Source organism: Solanum lycopersicum, chromosome 1 (assembly GCF_036512215.1).
Source record: "Solanum lycopersicum chromosome 1, SLM_r2.1".
NCBI classification, from domain to species: Eukaryota; Viridiplantae; Streptophyta; class Magnoliopsida; order Solanales; family Solanaceae; genus Solanum; species Solanum lycopersicum.
Window position 1 is genome coordinate 85,868,740 of NC_090800.1, and position 12,672 is coordinate 85,881,411.

General features: G+C 32.3%; 2 protein-coding genes across 2 annotated transcripts; one reads left to right on the forward strand and one right to left on the reverse strand.

Moving 5' to 3' along the window:
• The first annotated feature begins 1,233 nt into the window (after positions 1-1,233).
• Positions 1,234-5,874, forward strand: LOC101258600 (folate-binding protein 1). Its single transcript, XM_004230206.5, has 4 exons — positions 1,234-1,494; positions 3,984-4,342; positions 4,579-4,904; positions 5,174-5,874. The coding sequence occupies exons 1-4, from the start codon at positions 1,419-1,421 to the stop codon at positions 5,292-5,294; spliced, it is 882 nt and encodes a 293-aa protein (XP_004230254.1). The 5' UTR covers positions 1,234-1,418; the 3' UTR covers positions 5,295-5,874.
• A 460-nt stretch (positions 5,875-6,334) lies between these two features.
• Positions 6,335-9,377, reverse strand: LOC101258308 (serine/threonine-protein phosphatase PP1). The gene is made up of 4 exons (XM_004230205.5): positions 8,816-9,377; positions 7,907-8,466; positions 7,289-7,471; positions 6,335-6,798 (listed from the first exon to the last, which is right to left on the reverse strand). The coding sequence occupies exons 1-4, from the start codon at positions 8,994-8,996 to the stop codon at positions 6,775-6,777; spliced, it is 948 nt and encodes a 315-aa protein (XP_004230253.1). The 5' UTR covers positions 8,997-9,377; the 3' UTR covers positions 6,335-6,774.
• Positions 9,378-12,672: the final 3,295 nt, after the last annotated feature.

Consider the following 12,672-nt stretch of genomic DNA (forward strand, 5'->3'; position numbering starts at 1 on the left):
ATTTGTTGAAATTGCTGGATTAGTTTTCATTTTTACCCCTTAGTTTCTGTTGTTAGAACTAATTCTCCTAATTGGCTAATATTTGAAATGTTGCTAAAAATGTCATTTGCGCGTGATGAAATTCATAGTTCTTTATTTTATTACACTATATGGGGGAACTAAGCAACATTTATAGTACTCTACTGTTGTATAAGAGGGGTCTCTTTATTTTATTTTATTTTTGCATATAATGTGTTCGGATTACAATGATTTTTGAAATGTTTTGTATTGAATTTTTATTTTCACTTCTTTATGGGTAAACCTTTTAGGTTAAGAGCTATTTTGTTGAATTTGATTTTTATAAGTATTAAAAATTAAAATATTTTCGTTACGACTCTCTTTATAATCGTCTGATAAATAATTGATATATCGTATATGAATGCTTTACTAGGATAAAATAAAATGATGACCTAAAAGACTGCCACTTTTCAGTGATCAAATTAGACCGCCGTGACTTAACTTTGGACCTTAAAATTTGTGGTTCTTTAGTTATGAAAATGATTTAAATAATACTTACCTGGTGATTATTTTATATTATTTTGTTTTATCATATTTTTATTTCGAATATCATAAAATACAAACATAATTTTACTGAGACCTTGATATATTTTTATTTTTTATTAAAAAATTACTTATCTTTTCCTAAACGATTTCCTTAACACTTCATTTTTAAAAGATAAAATATTTTTAAATTTCTTAAAACTTTACCAAACAGATTATAAATCTTATTAGGCAGTTCATGGTGGGGCCAGAATCCAGTAAAAGTTTATTGATATTAATTTCTGAATTCTTATTTTCCAAATTGCTAATATATAACTTTAATTATACTTTTTAGTAGAAAAAAAAGGATCCTTCCGCTAGCAATTTTTTAGAAGTTCCCCTATTGCTGCCAAGTGCTAATTTTTGAATCCTCAATTTGAAAATTACGGATTAATTTATAATTACAATTTATCATAAAAAATGAATAAACTTAATTAGAGGGTCGAATTTTTTTTAATTCCCTTATAATTTACTCTGCTATAATTTCTGTCACAACTTCTACCCTTAGGTGAATACTATGTGCTGATTGTGCACATTGGCTAATCCCTATTAATAATAGTCTGCTAAGCATATACATAATATAAATTGCATTAGGCAATGAGACAAATTCAACTCAAAAAGCATAAAAAGGTGATCATGACCATCATTTGAACCAATTGAGTCATCTCAAAAGACACAAATGCCCCTATTGCTAAAGCCATGATTCCAATAAATATTAACAATAAAATTAAGAAGGAATATAATATAGTAAAAAATAAATAAATAAAAAAGAGGGAGGAAGAAAGGGTGGTTAAATTAAAGTAAGCAGAGAAGAAGTGAGAAGAGAAGGGGACTGAAGAATGGAATTGAAATGGCAATTCTCTTTGGTACTGCTGTTGGCGACATCCTTTCACCTTCAACTACACTACGTTTCAGGTATCACAATCTTATTCTTTCTAGTTTCTACGCAACAAAAAGTCAAGCCCTAGGTTCAAACAATCCCCTTCTGGCTGATTTTCTGCAAAATTAGTTAATTATTTCGTTGACTTAATATCCAATACGAACCCTCAGATAAATAAAATGAATGATTTATTTGCAATTAGGCTGTTAATTTTGCTGATCGAGCTATATTGGATTTTGAATAATTGGATAACCCCGTAAATTTTTTCGATGTATTTACTTCCAATTTATATTGGCGTATTAGTCACCAACTGAGCAGTGTGTAGACTGCAATTTTATTTTTGATGAAAAGATTTTGATGCTCTTCCCGCTAGTAGTTTTTTTTTTTTTGGTTACACTCTATCGAGCCTACTTTGTGATACTACGCTGGCTATTATGTTGTTGTAGTTGTTCATGTATCTAGTGTTTTGTAAGGATGCAAAAGCTTCCTATAGTGATCTGATTTATGTGACTATGTTCGGCCAATAAAAAAGTATGCTAAGACATAGTTTTCACCTTTGCATAAAGATCAGAATGTTAACATAGCGAAACTTCTCACATGTGAATAGCCAGTATAGTGTGTGGTGATCTACAAAACCAAACTTACACGATTCTAATTTAACTTGCAATTCATATTATTATTTGTGAATTAGAAAGAAGTGCCTAGTGTTTGGAGTGGTTTGTGGGGTTATTATGGTCGTAGTTCAAGTGGATACATAATGATGTTGAAGGAAACAACATGCAAGAACTGATCAAATTCATCAAATAGAGGTGGAGTTTTCCAGCATGCTAGAAAATAAGATGGGTAATGGTAATTGTGGTGAAGTTCAGAAATGTTGGGTGAAAAGTGAGGGTCGCGATGCAATGCATTCCAGGTGTTAGAGATTATATTATCAGCTAATTGGATTTCTTTTAAGTGGAACTATGAACTACACATCCTATTTTTAGGTTAGATACTTGTTGCAGAAGCATCAGAGGAAAGACTTGAGACCTTTTGTTGTAATAGATCCAAAAGTATATGTGCACATTAAGAGATTGCTTACACATATGGTATTGTAAATACTAAGAAAGTTTGTTTTGGCATGAAGTTGAGGCTAAACGTGTTAGCATCACCTGACATATCTTTTTTTTTATTTAAGTTATTAAATGGCATCAAGAAGATGTATAGCAAAAATTAACAACAATAAGGATGATGTCTACTCCTATACAAAACTTTCCAGGACAATTAAGGGGCAGACAAAATCCAAAAGGAGTTTTGCATTAGTGTGAGAACTGTGGGTAAAGATTAGAGTGTATAGAGGAGTTTTCCCTAGCCACGGGCTTACACCAATGATTTGTATTGTGTCATAGCATATTAGATATGTATACACTATAAATGATATGTTTGAAGGAGATGTCACTAGTGTGAGAACGGTGCTGTAAAGGGTATAAAGAAGTTTTTCCTTTAACTATGGGTTTTACACTAAAGATTTGTATTGTGTCATAGTTGTTTACCCTAGTTATAATGATCCAACTTACCTGTGGCACAATACTGTGTTAACTGATGAAACTAGCTAGGGTAGCAACCTTAAGTTTGACTCATGGAAAAACACTCTAGATATAGGGGTGTTGGGATGAGTAGAAGTGAGATTGATATATGCACAACAAGTTTTGCTTAACATAATTAGAGTGAAATGAGTGAGGCTATACAGGATTGTAGAGCGTAAGTGCCAACAATTCAGATAGCTATGCTTCATGTAGTATTATGCAATAGGAGGAGACCTACTAATTTGAAAGTGCTACAGCAGTGGCAAGGGTCACACCTAGAGGATAACTCTTATGAAATAACTAGAAAGTAAAATTAGAGAGGTCACTTGAGATGGTGCTGGTCATGTCCTATGTCAACTTCAGAATGCACTGAACCCTATGTGTAAAAAAGTCGCTACTGAATGTATTAAATGAGATAGGTAGACGTAAAATCGCTGGGCAGAAATTGTCTTGAAAAACATATGAATCTCTTAGAACATGTAGCAAAGAAATAGCAATAATGGAAGGAAAAAGTTCATTAAGGCGATACCAAGTAATCGGTTTGTTAGGAGTTGCTTAATCTTGTTAGATATTTGTGTGCAACCTATACTGAAAAAGATATATGTATGCCAATAGCAAATGTAGTGACTACTCCAGTAAGAGAGCATAAAGTATTGAATTTAGCAGGTTCTAAATGAAGGGACTTGAATAGTGAGGATTCATATCTCCAATTCCAACTAGCTTGAGATTGATAAACAGTTGTGTAGTGTTGTTGTCAAAATTTTAACTGATTGTAAGAAATGCAAAATCGTACTACTTCTTGGATAATGGGGGCTCAAGATACTATGATCTGATTATTAATACAAGTAAAGAGTATTAATTTTGAAGATCTTAAAGAAAACATTGATGGGTCTCAATTAAGATTTTTATTTCTAAAATATTCTTTTCTTATAATGAGTTACTGAATCATTCAAATACAGGTAAAGATAATGGAGTTTGTATTTCACCTGGTGGTCGCTTTCCAAGATTTTCAAATGAAGGAAAACCTCCAAGAAAAGTAAAAAAGGGCCCAAGAGATTTGAACCTCTGTAGGGTATTTCGCGGGAAAACTTGCTGTGATGTAACACAGACACATCCTGCTTTTATGTCCATTAGGAGGCTTGCTTCAACCGGAGAAGCGAGCCAGGAGTGCTTGCACTTATGGGAGATGTTAGAATGTTCAATCTGTGATCCACGTGTTGGTGTGCAGGCTGGACCACCTGTTTTATGCACCTCTTTCTGTGACAAAGTATACCAAGCCTGCTCCAACGCATACTTCTCCATTGATGCTAAGACACAGGTTTGTTTAGAGCTCAAGTTTGTTAACAGAATTTTTAGATGAGTTATTCAGCAATGGAGTATCTAAATCACCAGATAATAGCTTTTATTGGATATTTCAATTTGGTATTTTGGATCATATACAAAGATGATGCTTTTTGATCCTTCGCTTGCTACGACATCTATTTTAGTTTCTTGTCATGTTTGAACTTATCAGTTATTGACATATTTCACATCTGAATATAAATTACATGTCAGGTTTTAGCACCCTGTGCTGTAAACGACTTTGTGTGTGGTAGAGCGTCCGAATGGATCTCTAATGGGACAGAGCTCTGCCGCGTTGCAGGTTTTTCGGTGAAGTCTTTGTCTGATGATCCAGAAGAAGTTTCTTGCTATGGTGGAAAATCTAGTGTGGATTATATTGCCGATTCATGGCGAACTTCACGATCCAAGGTGCAAGAGAAAGCTGACAGTTCTGGATTAGTGGAAGATTTCAAGCAATGGCTGGAGGACATGACATTTAAAGAGAGAATATCTTGGGCTGTAGGAGGCATGGTTCTTACAGCAGGACTTCTATTTACCAGGTGAGTCAACTCCTATTTACTAGTTATTTTTTAAATTCCTTCAAAATTAAAAAAAAAACAAATAACTAAAGACAGTCTAATTTTGAGCTTCATGGACTCTCTCGCACACTGTTGCTATCTTAGAATGCTAGTTGTTACTAAGAGTCGTATAATCACGTGGACTCTGATTCTTACTCTGTTAGAGTGATCATCATGCATTTGGAAGTTTGTTAACGTCTGTACACTTGTGATATCATACTTCATCACTGTCATTTACGTTTACCATGCAGTCAAAGGAAAAGCCATAGGCAACGCCAGAAACTAGCGGCCCTCCAACGTACTGCTAAGAAATTAGAAGGAAGGGGGAGTCCAAGATCTCCTACAACTTTAGGAAGCCTAAAGGGAAGTTAAAGATGATAACTAACTCCTTACTAAAAGGAGGTATTTCAGCTTGTTATTATACTCCCTGATGAAATTAGCAATGAATACAGATTTCAATTGTTCTTGTACTTCAAGTGTAAACCAGTGAAGAAAATTTTTGGTGCAACTCGGATGTCCCTGCCTCGCCTCTCTCTCTACTTCTTATATTTTTTGGTGCAACTCGGATGTCCCTGCCTCGCCTCTCTCTCTACTTCTTATATCTTGTTGCCTAGGGTGCTCTTCTCAGAAACCATATTGGTCTTGAGTCTTGATTTTAAAGGCAAGTTTGATAACACGGAAACCGCTGGAATCTATAAGCCATTCCAATTCCCTTGTGATAGCATCAAGTGGGTTCTCTGTTGAAAGTGCAGGCATGAGTCCGATTACAGAAGATGATCGGTTGCGGTACTTGAATTTATACTTGGTTCTTTTAAGTGATGGATTAACCACATCATTATACGCAGATTTACGGATTGTTAATGGATGGTTTCTGTTAATTACCAAAACACTATCAGCTTTTAATTAAGAATGAGCGGTTAAATTTTGAGGATGTTTTTGATAAGACTTAAAATCGTTCATCTTTCCAGTTACCAGTTGGCTTTTTGACAATTATCTCATGAATATGAGTATAGACGCCAATCAAACATGAATCCACCCTTCTTCAAAGACGGTAAAAGAAAGCAATTATATTTTGTTGATACTGAACTTTTATGTTGGATATACTGGTGAAATATAATGAACGTATTAGAAGCGTATTTTTAGGGGTATAATTGTTATGGCAAAATTATATTTTTTAAAAATAAAATTCATGATCAAATACAAATTGTGATATCTTTTTCAATTTCAAATACTTGAATCCGGGGAAAAGAATTGCAATATTCTTTTCACTTTCAATTTCAAGTACTTAAATCTGGAGCAGTGATCGAGCTGCAAACTCGCATCTTTGCTTGTTTCACTCAAAGAGAGACATGTGAGATAGCTAAGGGGCACTCAAAGAGAGACATGTGACATAGCTAAGGCGCATGAGGGTATGAGCTTTGAACATTTTCATTATCAAGTAAATCATTATATTGCAATTACAAAATGGTTATGTTACCATTAAAACAAATGATTCATAAAACTGGTAATTTTACAGAATCTTGTAAACTATTGAACAATAAAAAAATAGCAACTCATTCACGATCAACAATTGTCAAATTTATGAGTGCTAGTAAATACAAGAAGTAAACAAAAATTATCTAAATTAAACAACTGAAACATCTTACTTTTTGTCTGAGGATACGTTATATTGCTGATTTACAGAATTCTTTTTTTTTTCCTTTAGTGTAATAATACCCCTGGCCAATCCATGGTTTCAAAGACGGAAAGGTATTTGGAAAGGACGGCTTGTATCAATAACAAAATATAAAGAGGAGTGCTTGTCATTCTTCGCTATATACTGGATAAATCTCCATGTACACTTTCTACTTTATCACATCCCTCCAGCCTTGGGTGGCTGTTCAATTAAAGAAAAGAACAGTAAGATATCTCGTAGAATTTTCACTAGCAAAAACTTACCAAGATTGGGGCGACTTAAACACAATCATTGGCCTAAACCTAAAACTTAATAAGGTCCATAAATGTTTCTATTAAAGCGTCCTTACAAATGATAAATGACAACAAATGTACGGGAATCAAAACCACATGATAGATAAGAAAGAAACATTATATCTTATATAGAAATAAAACACTTCCAAGCTTTTTAATATGAAAAATTATAATTTTCTTGTATAGAGACATCAGAATGCATTAAAGTTTTTGGTTAAATACTTTTAGAACTTTGTTTGACATTTGAGAACTTTTGTTCAGTTTTTTAAAAGTTTTTAGTTAAATGACAACAGTTTTTTTGTGTGATATGTAGAACTTTGAAATCAACCACACGAAGTTTATTATTTGGGATGTTTTAACTGTTCGAAGCCTAAAGCAAATATGGAAGATTATCATACCTTTTTAAGGGGCAACTTTGAACTGCTAGATAATACCGGTTTCAATATTTCGAAGGAACACACAAGTTGCTCATCAACGCTTAACAAGGCACCTGCATTATCAAATTCTCCACCATAATTGGGAGCGGAAAATAGAGTCACAAGTCTTCGCTTAGCAAAAAATTCATATCCATCTTCCACCACCTAAAACAAAATTTTAGGATCAAAATACATTAAGGGGAAATCATAAAACTTAGGCAAATTCAAATACTAAGGGCATAGAAGCAAAGCTGACAACTACTACCGAAGTAACATTATTGAAATACTTCAACAATGACAGTCATTCAGAATCACCCCAATATTAGGAGAGAGAAGAAAACAGAACTATACAAGAACTATTCATGTCATGAACTCGATAAATGCTTTGCTAGATGTTTAAAAGCTTCTCAAGCCATAAAGCTTCAAAATAAAACACATTTTTCATGAGAAACCTATGAAATTTTTGTAGTATGGGCATTTTTAAGAAGTGGACACAAGAAATGTCTGAATACCATCCACCTATTTGTAAAAGAGTCTTTTCATGTATCTTAACCATAATCATGCAATTCTAGTTTCGACCGAAAAGAGTATAGCATATACCTGATGACCCCGGCAGATGAGGTCTAACTCATTCTTAGCCAAAAATTCAGCAACTACATCCGGTCCAAAAGTACAAGAAACACCTCGATCACTATCTGACCAACCCTTAATTCTAGGATCAGGATCAGCCCACAACAGATCACACAACAATCCACCATCTGGAATCTCCGCTGGCCGCTCAATTTCGTTTATTAGGTCCAAACTTTTTAGCTCTGGCGAAATTCCACCATGCATGCAAAGTATCTTTTCATCTATAAGTGCAGCAACAGGCAAGCAATTAAAGCAATCTGTAAATATCTTCCATAGCCTAACGTTGAATCTCCTTTTACATTCATCATAAAATCCGTAGACCCTGTTGATTTTCGCATCTTCATGGTTCCCCCTAAGGAGGAAGATCTTGTCTGGATACCTTATTTTGTAAGCCAAGAGCAAACATATTGTTTCTAAACTCTGCTTGCCTCTATCCACATAATCTCCAAGAAAAAGGTAGTTTGCTGAAGGAGGATACCCTCCATATTCAAAAAGTCTTAATAAGTCTTGGAATTGCCCATGTATGTCACCTGCCAGAATGGCAAAGGAAAAACAATAAATTCACGAGCAACATTTATGAGAAACTAATTGTTCCATTTCAGATGATCAAACATTTCACAGACACTCGAATTTTCGCAAAGCAAGTCTACTATCTCAGTAAACCACAATTTGTCTAGAGAATAATACTACATAAACCAAACTCTACATTCAATTAACGTTTTAATCGAATAAATATGTTATTATCAATGTTTTCAATCCAACATATAGCTTTCTCGGTGACAATTAGAAACATCCATTTTTCTTAATCCTAATAGAATAGATCTGGAAACAGAAAAGGTGCAATTTTCAGTAATGATACAACAAGAATGAGAAACATACCACAGATCCTAACGGGGGCACGAATCCTGAGGAGATTAGGCTGAGAGAGGAAAATCTGTCTGGCATTCACACAAAGCTGTCGGATCTCAGCCTCAGATAGCTGAACTTGTTTCCCTCCCTTCTCTTCTAATAACCTCCCAATTATATCATCCAATACCCCTTTTTCCATCAATCCCTCCATAGTTTCAACACATATAATTTGACTTACGCAACAACCCACAAGAGAAACAAGAAGAAGAAGAAAAAGGGGAGGATTGCGTATAAGTAGGAAAAAGCAAAATGGATTATGATAAGGGGTGAAGGAAGGCTTAAGAATGAAGGTAGAAAAATAAATGGGTAATTGGGGATGCGTGCTATGCTCGTCCTATTATCTCTCTTTATTTGTCCTCCATTCTTTTCTTCAATATTTTTTATATTATATATTATTTGGTTGGAATAGAAAAGGGTTGAAATCTTCAAATTAGCAACTCTTTTTTGTCTTGTCTTTCTTCTCTATAAGTCGCGGCGGGCACGATCTTTTTTGGACCAAAACACACACAATGGGAATGTTGTATCATCAACCTCTTTTCTTCTACTGTTTTGTTTTATTTATACTCTTTTCGTCCTGATAGTTTGACTTTATAGATGATAATTTGTTATACGATTATAAATATTTTAGAATTAAATTATTATTAAATATAAAATTTGTTATTACAAATATTTGTTTTTTTACGTATTCAAAGAGGAAAAATATGGATAATAAACTAAACAACCATTGTTCCCTAATTATTGAATTTAAATCCGTGATATTATAAATGAGCGCTTATAAAATTGGGATTTTACCGCACTTAGATGAAGTGCAGTTCCAAAGAACAAGTCGTTAATAAAGAACAATTTGATTCTATTCTTTACTTTCATACCGTTAAACTACATATATATATATTGTGATGGAATCAAAGAAAATACACAGTGTTTCAGTAAACAAAAATTATTTTCTATTTTTAAAAAAGAATGACATGATTTGAAAGTTAAAATTTAAAAAAAAAGTCGTTCTTTATTAAACAAACTTAAAAAAATTATTCTTTATTTAGACCATTTTAACCAAAAAAAAAAGACCTTTCTTTATTAAACAGACTAAAAAAAATCATTCTTTATGTAAGATGAATACTTTTGAAATATATAATTAGATAAATAGTAGGTCCAATAAAAATAAATACTATATTGGATTGGATCCAACGAACCGGAAAACTTTATCAAATTGATCTTTGGACAATTGGGCTAGTTCATAGCAGCGTCATTGGGCTTTATACAACTCCAAACAAAGGAAAAGGAATTAGAGTCTGTTTGACTCAGCTTAAAAGCTGGTCAAACTGACTTAAAAGTTGGTTTTTGACTTATTTAGTCGTTTGACAATCCTCAAAATAACTTATTTTAAGTTTAAAAAAATTTATTTTAAGCCAAAAGTTAAAAGTTGGGGTAGGGGTGCTTTTTTTTTCCAGCTTATAAGCTGTTTTAAGTTAACCACATTTTTACCTTTTTACCCTAAATATTTTTATACAATCTCCAAATTACCCACATAATCCTAACATCTCTTTCTTCTATTTTTCCCTTTTCACGTGTAGATGATAGACAATTACTATTACTAATGAATGAAAATAAAATAAATCTTACATCTTTCAAGCGATCTATTCAAATTATATATTATTAAAATGTAACATAAGTTGCACATATAACTTAAATAAAAATTTATATTCCTCTTATAAATAATTTGTGATAATAAAGAAATATATGAATGATAGACTATTATTATTACCTACGGATGAAACTAAAATAAAATCTTAAATCGTTCTTTGATCTATTCAAATTATATATCTTTAAAATCTATAATAAGTTTATATTCCTCTTATAAATAATTTATGATGAGAAAGAAATATGTAAATGATAGCAAAATATAATTATTTATGGCTGTAAAATATAAATTAATTAACTTTTATTATGTTAACAGCTTTTAGGGTATTTCAGACATTTTGATTTAAAAAGCTGTTTATCAGTACTTATTTGCCAAACATATCAACAACTTTTTTTTTAACTTCAGCACTTTTATCCAAACGCATAACTGCTTATTTTAAAAATAAGTTTCAGCACTTTCAAAAGTACTTTTTTAAAGATGCTTTTATTAAGCCCATCCAAACGGGCCCTTACTCCCCTTATCCATACATTGAGCAATTTGATAAACATTTTAGTTGAATTTAATATTGAATGCAGAGTCATGCTTTCGTCCGGAATTGTTTGTCATGTTGTGCTTATCAAAAGTTAATTTGACTAATTTTTAAAGGTAAATTAGATCATATTAATTCGATATTTTAAACAAAAAAAATAGATATTCTAAAACTACATGAAAAGTACTATAAATTACAATTTTTTGCACATTAATATAATGAAAAATACATCCTAAAATGTTAGTCAAAATTTTTATACTTTAACTCTAAAAACAGAAACCATGACAAACATTTCGGACGGAGGGAGTAAGGTTTCGAAGACTTTCATCTCATCCGGAGGAATGATGAATTCTTATTAATATTGCGGAAGACTTGTTAATTTATCATCAATATAATGAACGTAAGAATGAGGTAAGACTTTTGATTAATTTCTCTTCTGGTGAAATGCCTCCAGAAAGTTATGGATACCTCTAGAGATAATATGCAACACCTTAAATTAATTATAGTTGTAGGGGGTACATTGACAATCCAAATGTAGATAAAATTCTTTTTTTTTTTTTTGCGAGACTTTGATCAAGCCTATAACAAAGTCAATGTGATAAGCTAAGTTTGCATATTGTAATTGGCCCAGACATGTCAATTTGGGCAGTTGACGCTTTTGTACATGTCAATTTAGACCAATACATGCTACCTTATATTATAAATAAAATGTACAAAGTACAAACCTTTGTGACCATATATTATTACGTACAAATAATCATGTTTTCAAATTCTTGAAAAACATTTTAACGGCTAGCAACAATAGGGTTGTGTTTCAACATATAATTATACTGTAATGTTAATTTTTTATATCATTTTTCGCTCTAAAAATATATATATACCTTCAAATTTTACAATGAAGCATGAACAAACGGTACTCTTGATTTGAGCTGAAAGAAGGTGGCAGCAGGCATGATCTGTTTGGTCTTCTAATTGTTTGACGATTTGCTTTGATGAATTAGGGTTGCGGTTAATGACATATATGACCAGTTGCACTGCTCCCAGAAACCATCCCACAACATTTGGTACCTTTAAGAAATCACATTATATGTTGTTAATTACTAATAATTAAACATAATTAGGTTATCCATATAATATTTGTGTTTTAAGACATTGTTGATAGATTGAACTATTTTGTGATACCAAATTGTGTCTTAATATAGTTGAATCCTGAAAAATATATTGCGTATATACGTATGAAAATAAGATTAACTACTTTTAATTATTTACAATACTATAAGACCATATTATAATAAAAATTCAACTTGTAGCCAGTAGGTAGCTGAAAAGAGAAGTCTTCCTTTTTTTTTAGCTACAAGTGGCCTAGACTGTTTTTGGTACAAAGGTTTCGAAATTTCTAAGAAAATATGAGATTTTTGTTTGTTTATTTGGTAAGTTAGCAAAAAAGTATTTATTTTTAATTTATACAAATATTATAAAAGATTAGGGTAGGAGGTAGAGGTGTGGGATTATAGAGATGAGATGTGTTGGCGGACGAGGACGACACAATTAATTTGATCATGATATCTTTTATTTTCTATTACTTATATAAAGGTAAGATGAGGATGTTGAGATAAACTTACTCCAAGAAACCAATTAGCATTTTGATCCTTAAATGTT